The sequence below is a fragment of the Ptiloglossa arizonensis genome, chromosome 6, assembly GCF_051014685.1.
Source record: "Ptiloglossa arizonensis isolate GNS036 chromosome 6, iyPtiAriz1_principal, whole genome shotgun sequence".
Classification (NCBI taxonomy): Eukaryota; Metazoa; Arthropoda; class Insecta; order Hymenoptera; family Colletidae; genus Ptiloglossa; species Ptiloglossa arizonensis.
This window is the reverse complement of record NC_135053.1, coordinates 4,738,933-4,752,787: the sequence shown is the minus strand read 5'-3', so window position 1 is coordinate 4,752,787 and position 13,855 is coordinate 4,738,933. Positions and strand designations below refer to the sequence as shown.

Genomic DNA, 13,855 nt, shown 5'->3' with positions numbered 1-13,855 from the left:
ATCGAAAGAAAGATCAATGAGAACGAACGAGAGACGCAAGAATGTAGACGTCTTTTACATCGAGTTACGTCGTGGAACGCGGGTCATAGACGCGTAATATTCGTGGAATTTGAAATATTAACAGACCGACTAATGGCAGCGCCATTATCTCGCACGAAAACTTTGAGACTACCAGTGTGTTGCTGTGTGTACGGGTCCCGAAATTCTACTTCGCCAGTTACGAATTCCAAGGAGTTAAACTGCTGGAACGTCTCGTAGAATGTGAAACGAGGAACTCAATCGTGATATTGGTACGGTACTGCAATGCAATTTGCGATCAAAGTCAAAGTGTCAAAAGAGGCAAATAACGTACTATTGCTCGAAATAGCTTTCCAACCGTTTAGGGCGACTGTGTAACTCAGTTGTCACCGAGGTTATTTCTTGGTTCAGTAACCTATCGATGCTAGTGGGATATGACGCAACTGCTAATAATTGTCATGTGAAAATGTCGTATCCAATTTCTCCGTGTTTGCACAGGGTGGAGCTCGTATAATTTGATAAGCTGTCTTCGCGAAAACTATCAGGAATAATAATTGGAAACATTTATTTATATTTGGTTACGGAAACGGGAAAAATATTTTTTCCTAGTAAAAGCGATTATCTAATTGTCCTTACTCGCTATTACGTTATTCCTTTCAGCTTTTGTGAAATTAATAATCATTGTAATTCGTACAAAATACAGATACTGCGTCTGGAAGATATTTGAGATATATTTGGGTGAAGTTTAGGAAAATATATTTTTCAATTTTCGAGAGGCTGTTTCATCTCTGAAATTTGAAATTGAACACGAATAAGACATTTTATCCTTTTAATTTTAGCGCTTAATAATATATTTCAAATAGAAAAGAACTTTGGGACGCGTTGAAATATTATACATTGAAATAAAGACGTTGTAACGTAAATTATTTAAATACTAAACATATTCTTGAATGCTTAAAATGATATTCGTATGCCTGTAACTATTCGATAACGTCGGTATAATTATTAACAAGCGAACGAAACGAATTCCTATTTGTTTTTACTTTGTTCATGTTTTTACGAAGAATATACTTGAAATAAATGTTACTCGTTTATTTGAAATATACAGATTATTTTGTTTATCCTGATTGCCTTAATAATATTTCTGTTAATTTTAAAAGCTAAGAAAATATGATAAGAAATCCACTATAAAAAATTATGATACCGAAGGCTACTTTTTAAAGAATTTCAGTTATCATGATGTCATAATTGATAATAATACTAATCCAATTGTCTACAATATGTTTACTTTCAGATAATTTTAAATGAAAACATCACGATAGTTTGGAAAAAGTTTGACTTATTGAAAGTAATGGAGATATTAATATAATCTTAAGATGACCAAAATAAACGAACTACTATGTACATAATAAACTTGTCATTGTTGTAAGTAGACCGTTAATACTATGTGTAGATGTACAAATTATTCTTAATTTTGTACGTATTATTAAATTTTATTATATTTTTTATTAAATAGTAAATTATAACACGAGCAAATCATTCTAATTACAGAAGTAGTAAAAAGGAAGTTACATATCTTGATCATAAATTGTTTCCAAATGTATGTACATCTTATATTTACAGAGACTAGAATTGAGACAGCTTTTGTAAAATTCCTAGTTTCAATAAATTTTTTCTTATTTTGCATCGAATAGGTGAAACAAATGTTTGAATACTGATTCAAATTTGTATTCGTTGACATTCTATTTTATCGGAATAGAAAACAATAGTCTATTTACGGATCTATTCAAAGTTGTTAAAGCTCATTAAATTCCGCGTTGACACGTTAATGTAACAAACTAACTTGGTGATTGTAACTTGTGTAGCTCGTGGAAACCTAAACTCGTTCAATTTTTAAGTTTATACATATATAGTATTTGACACGCGGTTCGTTTAATTATTTATAAACAGTATTTTCAATGATAATCTGAAAATGCAACAAGGAAATGTTAATGAATACACGACGTGTAATTTACGAAATATAGACACTTAGTTCATTATCTTCGATATAATACCGATTGTGAGATAATGCCAGGTCTGAAAAAGTACATTTATCAAGTCCCAAGTGAAAAGGTTTTTGCCCAACATTGAAAATATAATTGGAAAGCTATCATTTTCCTTCGAAGTAGATATTTATGACGATATTAATTTCGTATATAAATAGTGCCAGTCGAGGAAAGATTAAATTGCTGAGTACGCTGCGAAAGCAGCTATTCTTTGAATACTGTTCTTCCGGTAAGATAACGTAAGAGATAATATGTCTACTCTAAAATGGATATCATAAAACATTCAGAAATTGATCCTTAGAGAACTTTAAATTTGCAACGTGGCCAAAAACTGAAAGCTACATGCTTTCGTTATCTCTTCTGACTCGAAAGCAGTGCTGCTACATTTCTAGAAGTATGTATTTAGAATATTGCTGTTCTTTGAAACACTAGTATACTAATACTGTCATTGGACAGTCAAAAGCTACATAAAAAATGTTCATTCACTGAAAACGAAGAGACCATTTGGCTCTACGATTTGGAAGCAACGAATAAATTGAATATTTCTCTCTAGGGTACACTAACTAAGGTTTAAAAGTTCTTCAAAAATTTCTCAATACGTGAATCCAAAGGGAATGCTAAATATCTATGAATTTTTCAAAATTCTAAAATTCTCGTGCATCTATCTTCAATCGCTAAGCGCAGTATCTGCATGCAGAAAGATCCTCTATGGACCAGTAGCTATGGCATAGCTATACGTGCGCGTTTAAGCTTCGCTTGAAAAGCCCTTTAATCTCTTGTGACTGTATTGCCGTTGGCAGCAATAGTGCTTAAAATCACGACCATTTCTCTGGATGTTCAGCAAAGCAAAATGTGAATCAGACTCACGAACAATTGGTCTTATGTTTCTGCCACATGTAACAGAAACAATATTTTTTCTTTAAACGGCCTTAGTTCTCCTATAAACATAAATATTCGGTGTATTTTTGCCTGATTTTGCAATCAGGATGTCTGTGTAGCTTTTATTTAACGACAAAACTTATCGAGTAACCTAGTACTATACTGTTCAATAAGTTTCATCGAACGACAAAACTTATTCAACCACAGAGTATGTATATAGAATTGAATATGTAATTGGAACCACTTGTATGCTAACTATTGCACACTTTAAACTTCTTTGATCACCGTCAAGCTAACATTCATTCAAAACTGTGAAATAAAATCAAATACGTTAAATAATATGATACATAAGTAATCTTTATCTCTTTGTAACATTGAATATAAACCTGTACTTCTACGTTGTAAATTTCAAAAAGCCTCAATTGTAGTTTTATTTTCTTTTATCCGTAAATAATAAGATCCATTGAAAGTATAATATAATTTGTTATTATTATTTTTCTTCATTCTACAGGGTATATTCGAAGTGTCGTTCTTGAACAAAAATTTCACTACACTAACCGAATTTTGCTTGAAGATCCATTTTGTTCATTTTGTAATTAGTTTTCTCTTTAATATCATTTATAACTTTCATTATAGGATAAAATTAAAGTAAAACTTTGCTGAATCATAAATGATGTAGAAAATAGAATGTTTTATAAGATTCCGTTTGATTCGTGCGTATAGTAATGGCGAGGATGAATCTTTGTTGAAATCATAATTTACAAAGTTTTCCAAGTGAGAAATAATTACAATTATTTTCTCTATGCGTGTTCTTCGTTAACCACTTGCATATCGATACCAATTGTCGAGTTTCAATCTTATACCGTTTAATTGTAATACAATGTGATCGAAGTTAAAACAAAGTGAAAGAGTAACTTCTAATTATTAAATAGCGATAATATGTGCGAAAGGAAAAAAGCGTTTTCATGCAACGTATTACTTTCTCATTTGAACGTATTTTTGTCCCTTCTTTATTCAATAAGGCGTTAAAGTCTGTTGCTGATAATAGACGATTTCTTAAATTCGCATTATGCTATTCTCGAAATGTTATTAGTAAATGCGTATGGTTTTCATGTTCCATATACATGTAATAGTAAAACAATTTACGTTTAATCGTTGTAATATTATTTCAGGAGTATCAATTATTGTAACCGTCTAATAGGTCTGGATCAAAGTAACGTTTGTTATGTTCTAAGCTGTCTGTAATTGGATCACAAGCTAATCCGGTTAACGAGTAATCGGATCATAATGTGATTACGTTAAGGGGAGTTCCTGTGAATTTTTGAATATTAATTGAAACCGTAGGAAAAGTTAATCAAATTAGGGACCATGCTGTATAATCTATTTTCGAATAAAGTGGTTGTTATTTCTTTTACATTTGCCGATGAATTTTCGCCAGAATGCACTTTCTATGATTCACGCAACAGGAATATTACGTAATGTTACGTAAACCTTCAAATTAAATAAAGCAGAAGAGAAGCAAAATTTGTAATTCTCTGATTTATATTATTAAAAAAGAGTACTCTTTCTTCTATACTGTTACCTTCAACTCCTTCTCTTTTTAATGAGCATGTAATCAAAGAATTATTCAACCAGATATTATTTCAATAAGTTCTTTTTTTTTCATGCATATGAAAATGTTAATTCCTTTCAACTAAAAAAAAATATATATTTAATAAATTGGTAAATTTGTTGATTGTACGGCTCACATAAGACACACGTTTCAAGTCTGCGATGCATTAACTTTCAAATGTCTTTGAGTTTGCAAATACTAAATCGGTAAAGTATCCCTATATCACATTTTTAATGGCTTCTTCTCTTCACTTTGACTTCTTGAATCTTGTATAAATATTTTAACGTAATTTTTACTCTGTATATTGCTATTTTTTAATAATATACATGATATTTTTTAAACGGTTATAATCAAAATATGTATACTGACTAGATTTAAAAAAAATATTATTATTCTTATGCAATTAATATCATGTATTATCATTTTTATTACTATTATTACGAATTCACAAGCAACATCGTATGGAATACGATGTGAAAATTTCTCCAGTAATAAATATAATAATTTCAAGTGTATATAAGTCATCAATAATAATATTAGCTTGACGCATATAAACTGTCGTTTTTATAAATTTTATGGTGTAATACCACATAATAAAGCGAAACTGTATCTATTTATAAATTGTTATATACCATATTAAAAGCAAACTGCATACATACGTATGCATATGCATAACATGACAGTGAACATGTCAATCATTTGTATCATTTTTAATTCGAGTCTTACCAAATTGGAAGAGTGAAGCTAGTTACTATCTGAAAGAAGTCTCAAAACTTCACATTGAAACTATTCTGATGAAATGTATAAAGTTTTGAAAACGGTATACGTCTTTGACGTTAGATCGAGTGAAACAACGTTTTGAATTAGTTGATCTACTAATTTGTATTCTAAATGCGTTGTTGATAACTATTCTTACCTTTCGGGTGGCAGACACAAACGAGTATAGTTTTCGGCAGCTATCGTAGCCAACGTCAACACCGTGACCAGAAAGCAAAGAGCCTCAAGACTCCACTCAAATTGACATGTGCTCAATGACTCTTCATGTCCTGCCAGAATCACAATCACCGATACTGGTATCACGAGTCCCGTTACTAATAGGTCTGCCAATGCAACGTTCACGAGAAATGCATTTCCTAGAACACGAAAATTCGGTATCGAGTTAATCGTAACAAAATAACTAAAAACAATTATGCAAAACTGTTCTTCTGCTGCACGATTCGTTGAGTTCCACCTATGAACATGTCAATCATTTGTATCATTTTTAATTCGAGTCTTACCAAATTGGAAGAGTGAAGCTAGTTACTATCTGAAAGAAGTCTCAAAACTTCACATTGAAACTATTTTGATGAAATGTATGAAGTTTTGAAAACGTTATACGTCTTTGACCAGTATTCACCTATTTAACACAACGCTTCAATAATTCTCGGATCATTGTTAAGAAATATCAATACGTATCGCATATCATTTTGCAGGTAATTAAACACTTTGTGCAAGGATACGTGATACTTGATCACTCTTCTTGAAAATCAATTAATATAATTTGTAATGTGTCTAGATATTAATGTAGTCCATTTTCTGCTGAAGAAATTCATATTCTTTTTAGTAAAAGATATATTAAATGATGAAACGATATAGTAGAAACAATTTCTCGCAATATTTCAACAATATGATTATGCTGCTTACCCCTGCTTAAAATTAACACTAATGAACGGTCTTTATAATTATGCAAACAAAATTAGTACGCAAAATATTGATTCTCATAAATTCGTATCTTGATTGCCGCGTGAAATTCAAGGGGTGGCGCCACGCAATAAACTTAATAAACTGTGCCATCGTATACAAATTGGAAGTTACGCTTATTAACAAACTATGTATACAGCATTTCTGAGCCAACTTGTCATTAACTTTCACGATCCAATACTAATAATATTAATAGCGTACGTGTCAATAACCTAAAGTGACACTGCAATCGAATTTGTACCTTGCACCGTACGAAGAATTATACCGGCATTGATGAACTTAAAACTCGTTTGTTGAAATTAAGTTTAAATTAAAATATTCTTTCCAATATTATTGCCAGTTCACCTTCATTTAAACAGCTGCTCGTTCCTAGCTAATACAAAGATTACAAACAATTTTCAAAATAATTTTATTTACTTATCGACGGACATTATTTTACGCTGAGCTCATTGCTAATTTGCGTGTCATGTATTTTCACGCATCAACACCGTTGGCCCCGTATACGTGCCCTGTCATATCAGAATTACATGTAACGCATCAAATGAGACGATCATGAAATAAATTGCACGCTTCACTCGAGCATCCCAGTCAAGCCTACTTCATGTCTTGCTTAATGGAATGCAATTTCACTACCACGTTTTAGTAAAGTAATACACAGAAATCGCATTAAATTGTGCGTTTGATGCAAACAATTGAATAAAATCCGTCCTTCAGACAAAACTGTTCTCCTGCAAACGTACAAAACAATAATCCACTTTAAATTAGGTTCACGTATCTGTAATTTGTAGCTCAGTTCCATAATTCATTGAAATAATTCATAATGTTGGACCAAGGATACAATAGAATCCTCTCATAGTTAATTCCATTCATTGGCAGTATTTTGTTCGAAGATACCGAATTTTCATTCAGAGAAAGGGAAAAATGCTGAGCCGATACTATACTATAAAAGTATTAACTTCTACAAATGCTATCATCCAGAGCAAACAACGTTCCCGAAATTTTAATCCTTTAATCCTTTCTATCGGAGCGCCAACGGCTATTTCAGTAGACTAAAATTCAGTTATAGAAAAAATCGGAACATATAAATCACCTATATTCAACAATAAATAATCCCAATATTGACTTATCGTTCGAAACAAGTAGAAAAAGAACAATTATCTTCTAAAGAGTGGAATTTATTATTACATTGTACATATGTTTAACATTGTGTGACTTCATAAAAGGTTTTATGGGTCAATTTGATGCAGGTATAAAGTAAAAAAACTATTGAGCATAGCTTCAATAGTTTTAGCGGTATTGCAACTGTTCAAACATATACGCTCTTCACTATTTTAAAATTCACTGATTACTTTCATAACTTCGTATGTATAATCTGTTTTGATTGTCTTTTAACTATTAAGAGGATTCAAAACACGAAGAACAATATTGAAACGAATGTATTCGCTCAAGAATTATGTATGTAGCAGAGTATTACATTTGAATAAAACTGTAATCATCGTTTAAATACAATGTCATAAAAGTATTCAAGGGAATATCCAAAAAAAACTGGGAACACATTTAAAGCAATTTCATTCCATACACCCATTCCAAATTTCTATGATTTAGAAATTCGTACAAATGTAATTCATAAACAACAAGTCATAATAAAAACCAGGATAATATAAGGATACGACAAATTGACTAAAATAAAATAATTTATAACTTTTATGAGTTATACTACTCGTATATTTTGAATAACGGTCTTTCAATAATTGCGATATTTTCAACTCAAACTTATCAATAATCCACATAATTATTGAATCCTAGAAATATGTTCGAGAATAAAAAAATGTGACAATTACTCTCATCAGAAAACGTATGAAAAGAATATAATTAAATTTTTCGGAAATATGAAAATCCTTAATGATGTATAAATAATATTTCAGATTTTTCTAAATATTTATGTAGTCACGAGTGACTGTAGTAGTTGAGTTACTTAAAAAAAAAAATATTTTCATGTATCGGTAAATAAATTATTCGCATCAGTAGTTTTGCACCGACAATGTGATCTTGTGAAAAAGTAGAATATTCATTTGTACGACAAACAAACCATTCATAGAGGATTTATATTTTTCTGTTGAATTCTCGTATAGTATTCCATAGACTTGCCTCTTTTAATATAAGTTTTAATTATGGTACTAGTCACTTTGTTGGTAACGCGATAAAACAAGGGATGCATCCGGTTTCATTTAACTTGCCTGAAACGTGATTCGGTATTCTTTCAGTCGTGCAAATGACTATTTAATTGCTTGTGCTCGTTTGTCTCTCTTTTAAGAATTATTTAAAATTAAAGTCGCACACAACAGCTCCACCATATTTTACGTGCAATAAAATCAAGTTCAAATTCCGAGACGATTTATCCATACATATGTATTACACTTAAATTGATAGATTTTTGTGGAATCTGAATATATCTAACACACTCTGATTTTCACGAAACTTTGCATTATCAGCCTAAGAATTTTACGTTATTTACGTGGTAATAGTTTTGTACATTGAAGGAGAAACAACCCTTTTTAACCGAATCGTTTTTTTTATACATATGCTTACAACTCGTAAATTGCAAAACATCTCGGAAAAAGATTTAAATAAATGTTACACCATTTTTGAAGATCTATATCCCTGTAGAAAAAGTTAAAAAAAAGTAATTTTTTTTAATAAAGGCGTAATTTTATTCTAAATTCAACGATGTAGAATAACATAATTACTGCAATTATGTAAAATTGTTGCTCTTTGTGTATTTCAGGTCAGTATTAATTGTTAGTTTCTGAATAAGTAACGTTTGCGATAAAATTCGTTTGTTTCGTATACTTTTTGGCATACACATAGAAATACAATGCATAAACACTATGAATACATTATATAATAGGAACCCCATCATTCGAAGTAATAAGTAGCCATAACGGTTCGAATAAAAGAATAATTGTACAAAAGAATACTTTTTGACGTTGATAATTGCACATTCTAAGATAAATAATAAAAATATCGACAAAAACAATGAAAAATTAATTTGTACAAAGGAACACACGTAAATATATAAATGGTACGTATAAAGAAACGTTTTATATATTTTTGAGCCGTTAAATTGCACAAATTTTTATCACAATTAACTGAGTTGTATTAGATCCTTCTTGATAAAAACATTTAAGTCCCTTTCTAATGCCATAGATGCTTTAAAGTGTGAGTTGACTTATCAGTATCGCGTTATACTCTCTATTCCGAATGGTTTCGTATCTTTGACAATTGGAATCGAATCTTAATATCCGCAACACAAATCGATTTATTACGGTAGAATTGCCGTTCGCGCAATACTGGAATCAATCGCATCTGTATCAAATCCTGTGTACAAATCATCCTTGTGTCACTATTCGTTGATTATGTGTTCGAAGATAAAATTATTTGTCGAATGATATTTTAACATTTTGCGATGTTTTAACACAACTTAGTCTAATAAAATCAATAAATTACTGCGAAATGAATAGATATAACAGATTTATTCAAGATTACAGTTATGTTGCCTGAAACTTTGGAATCAGTCTAAACGGAACTGCAATTTCATATAATACATTAACCAATAAGTCGTTGGCTTTCCGTGTTTATCCTTGCTTGTGGCTCTAATCCCCACCCAGGAAATATTTCTTGTAGTAACATCATACACACATACACAGGGTGTATCACTTAAGTCGATACAACGAAATATCTCGTACGATAACATATCTTTTATGATTTTGAGAGAGAATTCAAATAGTATTAATAGTTCTTTAATTCATAGGCGTCAATTTGGTTTCTTTTTTAAATCTATATTTTTTATTTTGGAATCTTACTCTGCGTAAAAATATGTATAACTTTTGTCTGAAATATATATCTATTGTGTGTATATGTATATATATATTTTTTTTAAGATATTTATAGAAACATTTACAAAATTGTTAGAGTATTACATTAATTTTTTACATTCAGTACATTAATACATTATTACATTAATAACAATTTTTTACGAAATATTTTATTGTCTTAACTCGAGTGGGACACCTTGTATACATCCGAGTGTTTTGCCAAGTTCTCGAATAAAATAATTTCAGCGTATATTATATGTACCTACTTGTTTACAGCCGTGATGCAGTAAAACATTTGGCAAACATAGCGCGACAATTGTCGTGTTAAAGATGAGTAATAATTCATTTACGACACGGTATCTTACTGCTGTTATGACGTAATTAGTTTATATTAATGCGTTTTTCAGACAAAAAGAAAGCTGTTCGGGTAGCCAGTTTAAGTTTGAATCATTTCCAAGATAGCATTCTCTAGCGACCATCAGTTAAAGATAACTGGCGACTGCGGTTTTTCATTTTTAAGCAAGCAATTACTGTATAAAATTCATCTTTCTTTGATATACACTGTCATTCATAAATTTCACTATTGTGTTTTCAAATTTCTATTTAATAGTAGCTTCTCTAAAAAGAAAAAGCCCCGTGCTTCATTTGGATAAAATTTAATTTTTAGAAAAAGAGAAATCTTTGTTATCGTGTATGTGGATAGTACCTTTTGTACCGTAGAATTTTTATTCGACAAATTTCTCTCCAACTACCATAGTTTCGGTAACAATAAACGTAATTATTTACCATTTTACAGACAGCAATTCTATCTTATTTATATAAATATCTTCATGTCTTAACTAAAAGTATTCCTCGTGACTATTACATTTTTAACATTCCAAATATTATGTTTTTTATTTCATAATGATCAAAACAGTATATAGTAGTATAGATTTTTGTCAAGACAATACAATACGTTGTTCCATCGATTAGATTTCAGTACACAGACATTTTGAATTATATTTGCTATTCGCGGTCAGGGGTTGTTATGACGGAAAGAGATCTCTTCTTTATTAATGTGTCTAGGTGTCCCATGCTTGAGTATAGTGTTTCATTAGTCTAATTGCTAGCAATATCTTCGGAATAAATGGTTTTGCATTCGTTTAAATATTTATGTACACACTGAACTCTTTTTACTCCACTATACAGACAGTGTACATTCATTTTGGCACAGTTCAGATTTTATCACAGTTAACGCCAATGTTCTGGGCTCGTGATATGTTCTTTTTCTTGATATATTCTGATACTGTATCCACTTTTCATCTCCAGTATCCAATATATCCACAAAAAACAAGGTAGGTATCTATCGTAGTGAATGAAAAAAAAAAAAAACAGACAAATTCATCTTTCGTTTGGTCGAATGTTTCCTGATCATTCGTACAGAACCTGGATATGCTTGAAAATAAATCTACCGTGAGTGATGTAACAACGAATTTGAAGCTCCTTTCAACATTCTCCGCAAATTATCCTCGGAAACTATGAATGAACGTCGAGAGTTTGATTCATTTAGAACAGTTGAAACGTTGGCAACCACTTTGGCGCATACAAGTCGTTACAGCTTTCTCCTTAAAAGCTTTACACAAATTGTTGGCAGCTGTTGTCGCCCTATTGCACATTCGACACTCGTAACGTATACATTTTTATTAGTCCATTTTCTCAACGAACGTATTTACTTTACGAAATCCCGTAGTATCTGCTTCAGAACATTCCACTTTTATTTAGTTTTGTCTACTACGATCATAAGTACAGGTCCTGTTGTCGCATTTGGACAGATATATATCAGTCACCAGTAATTTTTTACTCACGTTCGGACTATTTTTAATTATACGAATCGAAAGTGTTTTAGGAATGATTCAATTAACGAATGATTGAAGCATGGTCCAAATAAGGTCGTGTTTCGACTCGTCTTCATCGGGAAAATCTCATCGATCTATCGACGATATATCTCATACAATGTAATAAATATATACATTTTTATTTTGCATTAGTCGTTGATCAATGCTTTGGAAAATACTGATTTATTCGGTTGCTGTCATACTTTCGCTAATATACAACTTCTAATGTCTATATCTTGAACGTAAAGGGTTCACCAGTCTGCATTTATACGACATTTTTGTACCATTACGTCTAGGATATATTGCTAAAGTTTAGCTGCTTGTTTCGGAAACACCCTGTATATTCTATCGTACTGAATACTTTTCAGATATTTCTTGTTAGTGCACTTCTTGTAATAAATCAGAAGAGATAAGTAAAACTGTTTTGAACGCATTCGAGGGAGAGGATAAGTTCTCAGAAGAAATCGATCACGTCTCGTCGACGTATGCGAGTTTCGATACTACTGTAAAAAAAAGGGGTCGTAAAGTAGGATTTCCGAGAAGACTTGGAATCTTTCTCCTTGCTAAGCGAAGGACGGATATATATTTATTGCTATTGTCACAGTAAAATTGCGAAATTGTTATGGACGATCGGGAGTCCCTCCTCGTTACTGGGACACTGATGACTTCGGTTCTTCGTCGGTGTTGGAAGAAAGAGCTGAAGAGTTGCGTACGAGGAAGTTTATGGCCGAAGTAACGACGGAACCGGAACGAAATTTTCCTGCTGAATCGCACTGAGTGCGCGAAACTTAGAATTATTTACGTGGCTATCAGGATTTACGTGGAATGAGATAGTGGGAAAAATCCTTCGATGTCTTTCATTGAGAGTTTCCTGAACGAGTACGGAGCGAGGAACTGGGGACGAGTCTAAGTGCGCCAGTCGTAAAACAAACCAATCTCACGAATTAAGTTGTCGAAGATCGTAATTAGAGAATTCAGTTTCGGGAGTTCCACGGTGATCCTTTTTATTCGTACCCGCGATTCCGTTACGCGAGAATCAATTACGCCACGGGATGAAAATAAATGTCGCGAGAATGTTGGGTTCGTTTTGCAGTTGTCTCTTCCGTTTACGATCCTACGATAACGTTTTCGTGCATCGTAAAAACGTTCATCCGCAGTTCGTTTGATATCGACGATAGAAATAAATCGAGATCAGTATCGATGATAACGTTACTCTTCGCGTCGTTTATTTTTTCGAGGAGTTTGATGCGCGAAGGAAATTCAATGATACAGATATTTGAATCTTTATCTCTGTATGACGTATAGCAACGGTAGTATTTTTAAAGATACTTTTTGATCATTTATCAACAATCGATGAACGTTTACCTTTTCGTGAAATATATGATAAAATTCTAAGTTTTGTGTCAGTATACGCCATCGTAATGGGCGTTTCGTATCTGTTCAATAGATACAAAAGACGATCTCAGTTACCTACTATGGTCGTGAAAGTCGAAGAGTCAAAGAGCATTTCCTTTCTTATTATTATCCTTCGTGATGTCGTATCCATGCGTACGTTGGTTTTATTCTTTTACACACCGGAGCAAGTAAAAGGATCTTTCTACTGCTACGGGCAAAAAGATCTCTTTCTACAAAAGAGCGTCAGATGACCGTCCTCTGTAGGATCGGTGTTCTTTATCAAAAAAGAGAGTTTTCTGTCAATGGGAAGACTCGCATTCTACAGATCCCGGACATAAAATTGATATACGTACAATTTCGAAACAGTTGAAATGCAACAGATGTAACAATATTACTGCCAGTAAAAATCTATCGGTG

The 13,855-nt window shown here is 31.9% G+C and overlaps 1 protein-coding gene across 3 annotated transcripts in view; it reads right to left on the bottom strand.

Moving 5' to 3' along the window:
* The window catches only part of LOC143148599 (adenosine receptor A1), a 239,460-nt gene that overhangs the window by 828 nt on the left and 224,777 nt on the right, over window positions 1-13,855 (bottom strand). For all 3 annotated transcript variants that reach the window (XM_076315082.1, XM_076315080.1, XM_076315081.1), the window contains one exon: window positions 5,471-5,687. In XM_076315082.1, coding sequence (XP_076171197.1) covers window positions 5,471-5,687 — 217 coding nt within the window. The remainder of the gene's footprint in view (window positions 1-5,470; window positions 5,688-13,855) is intronic.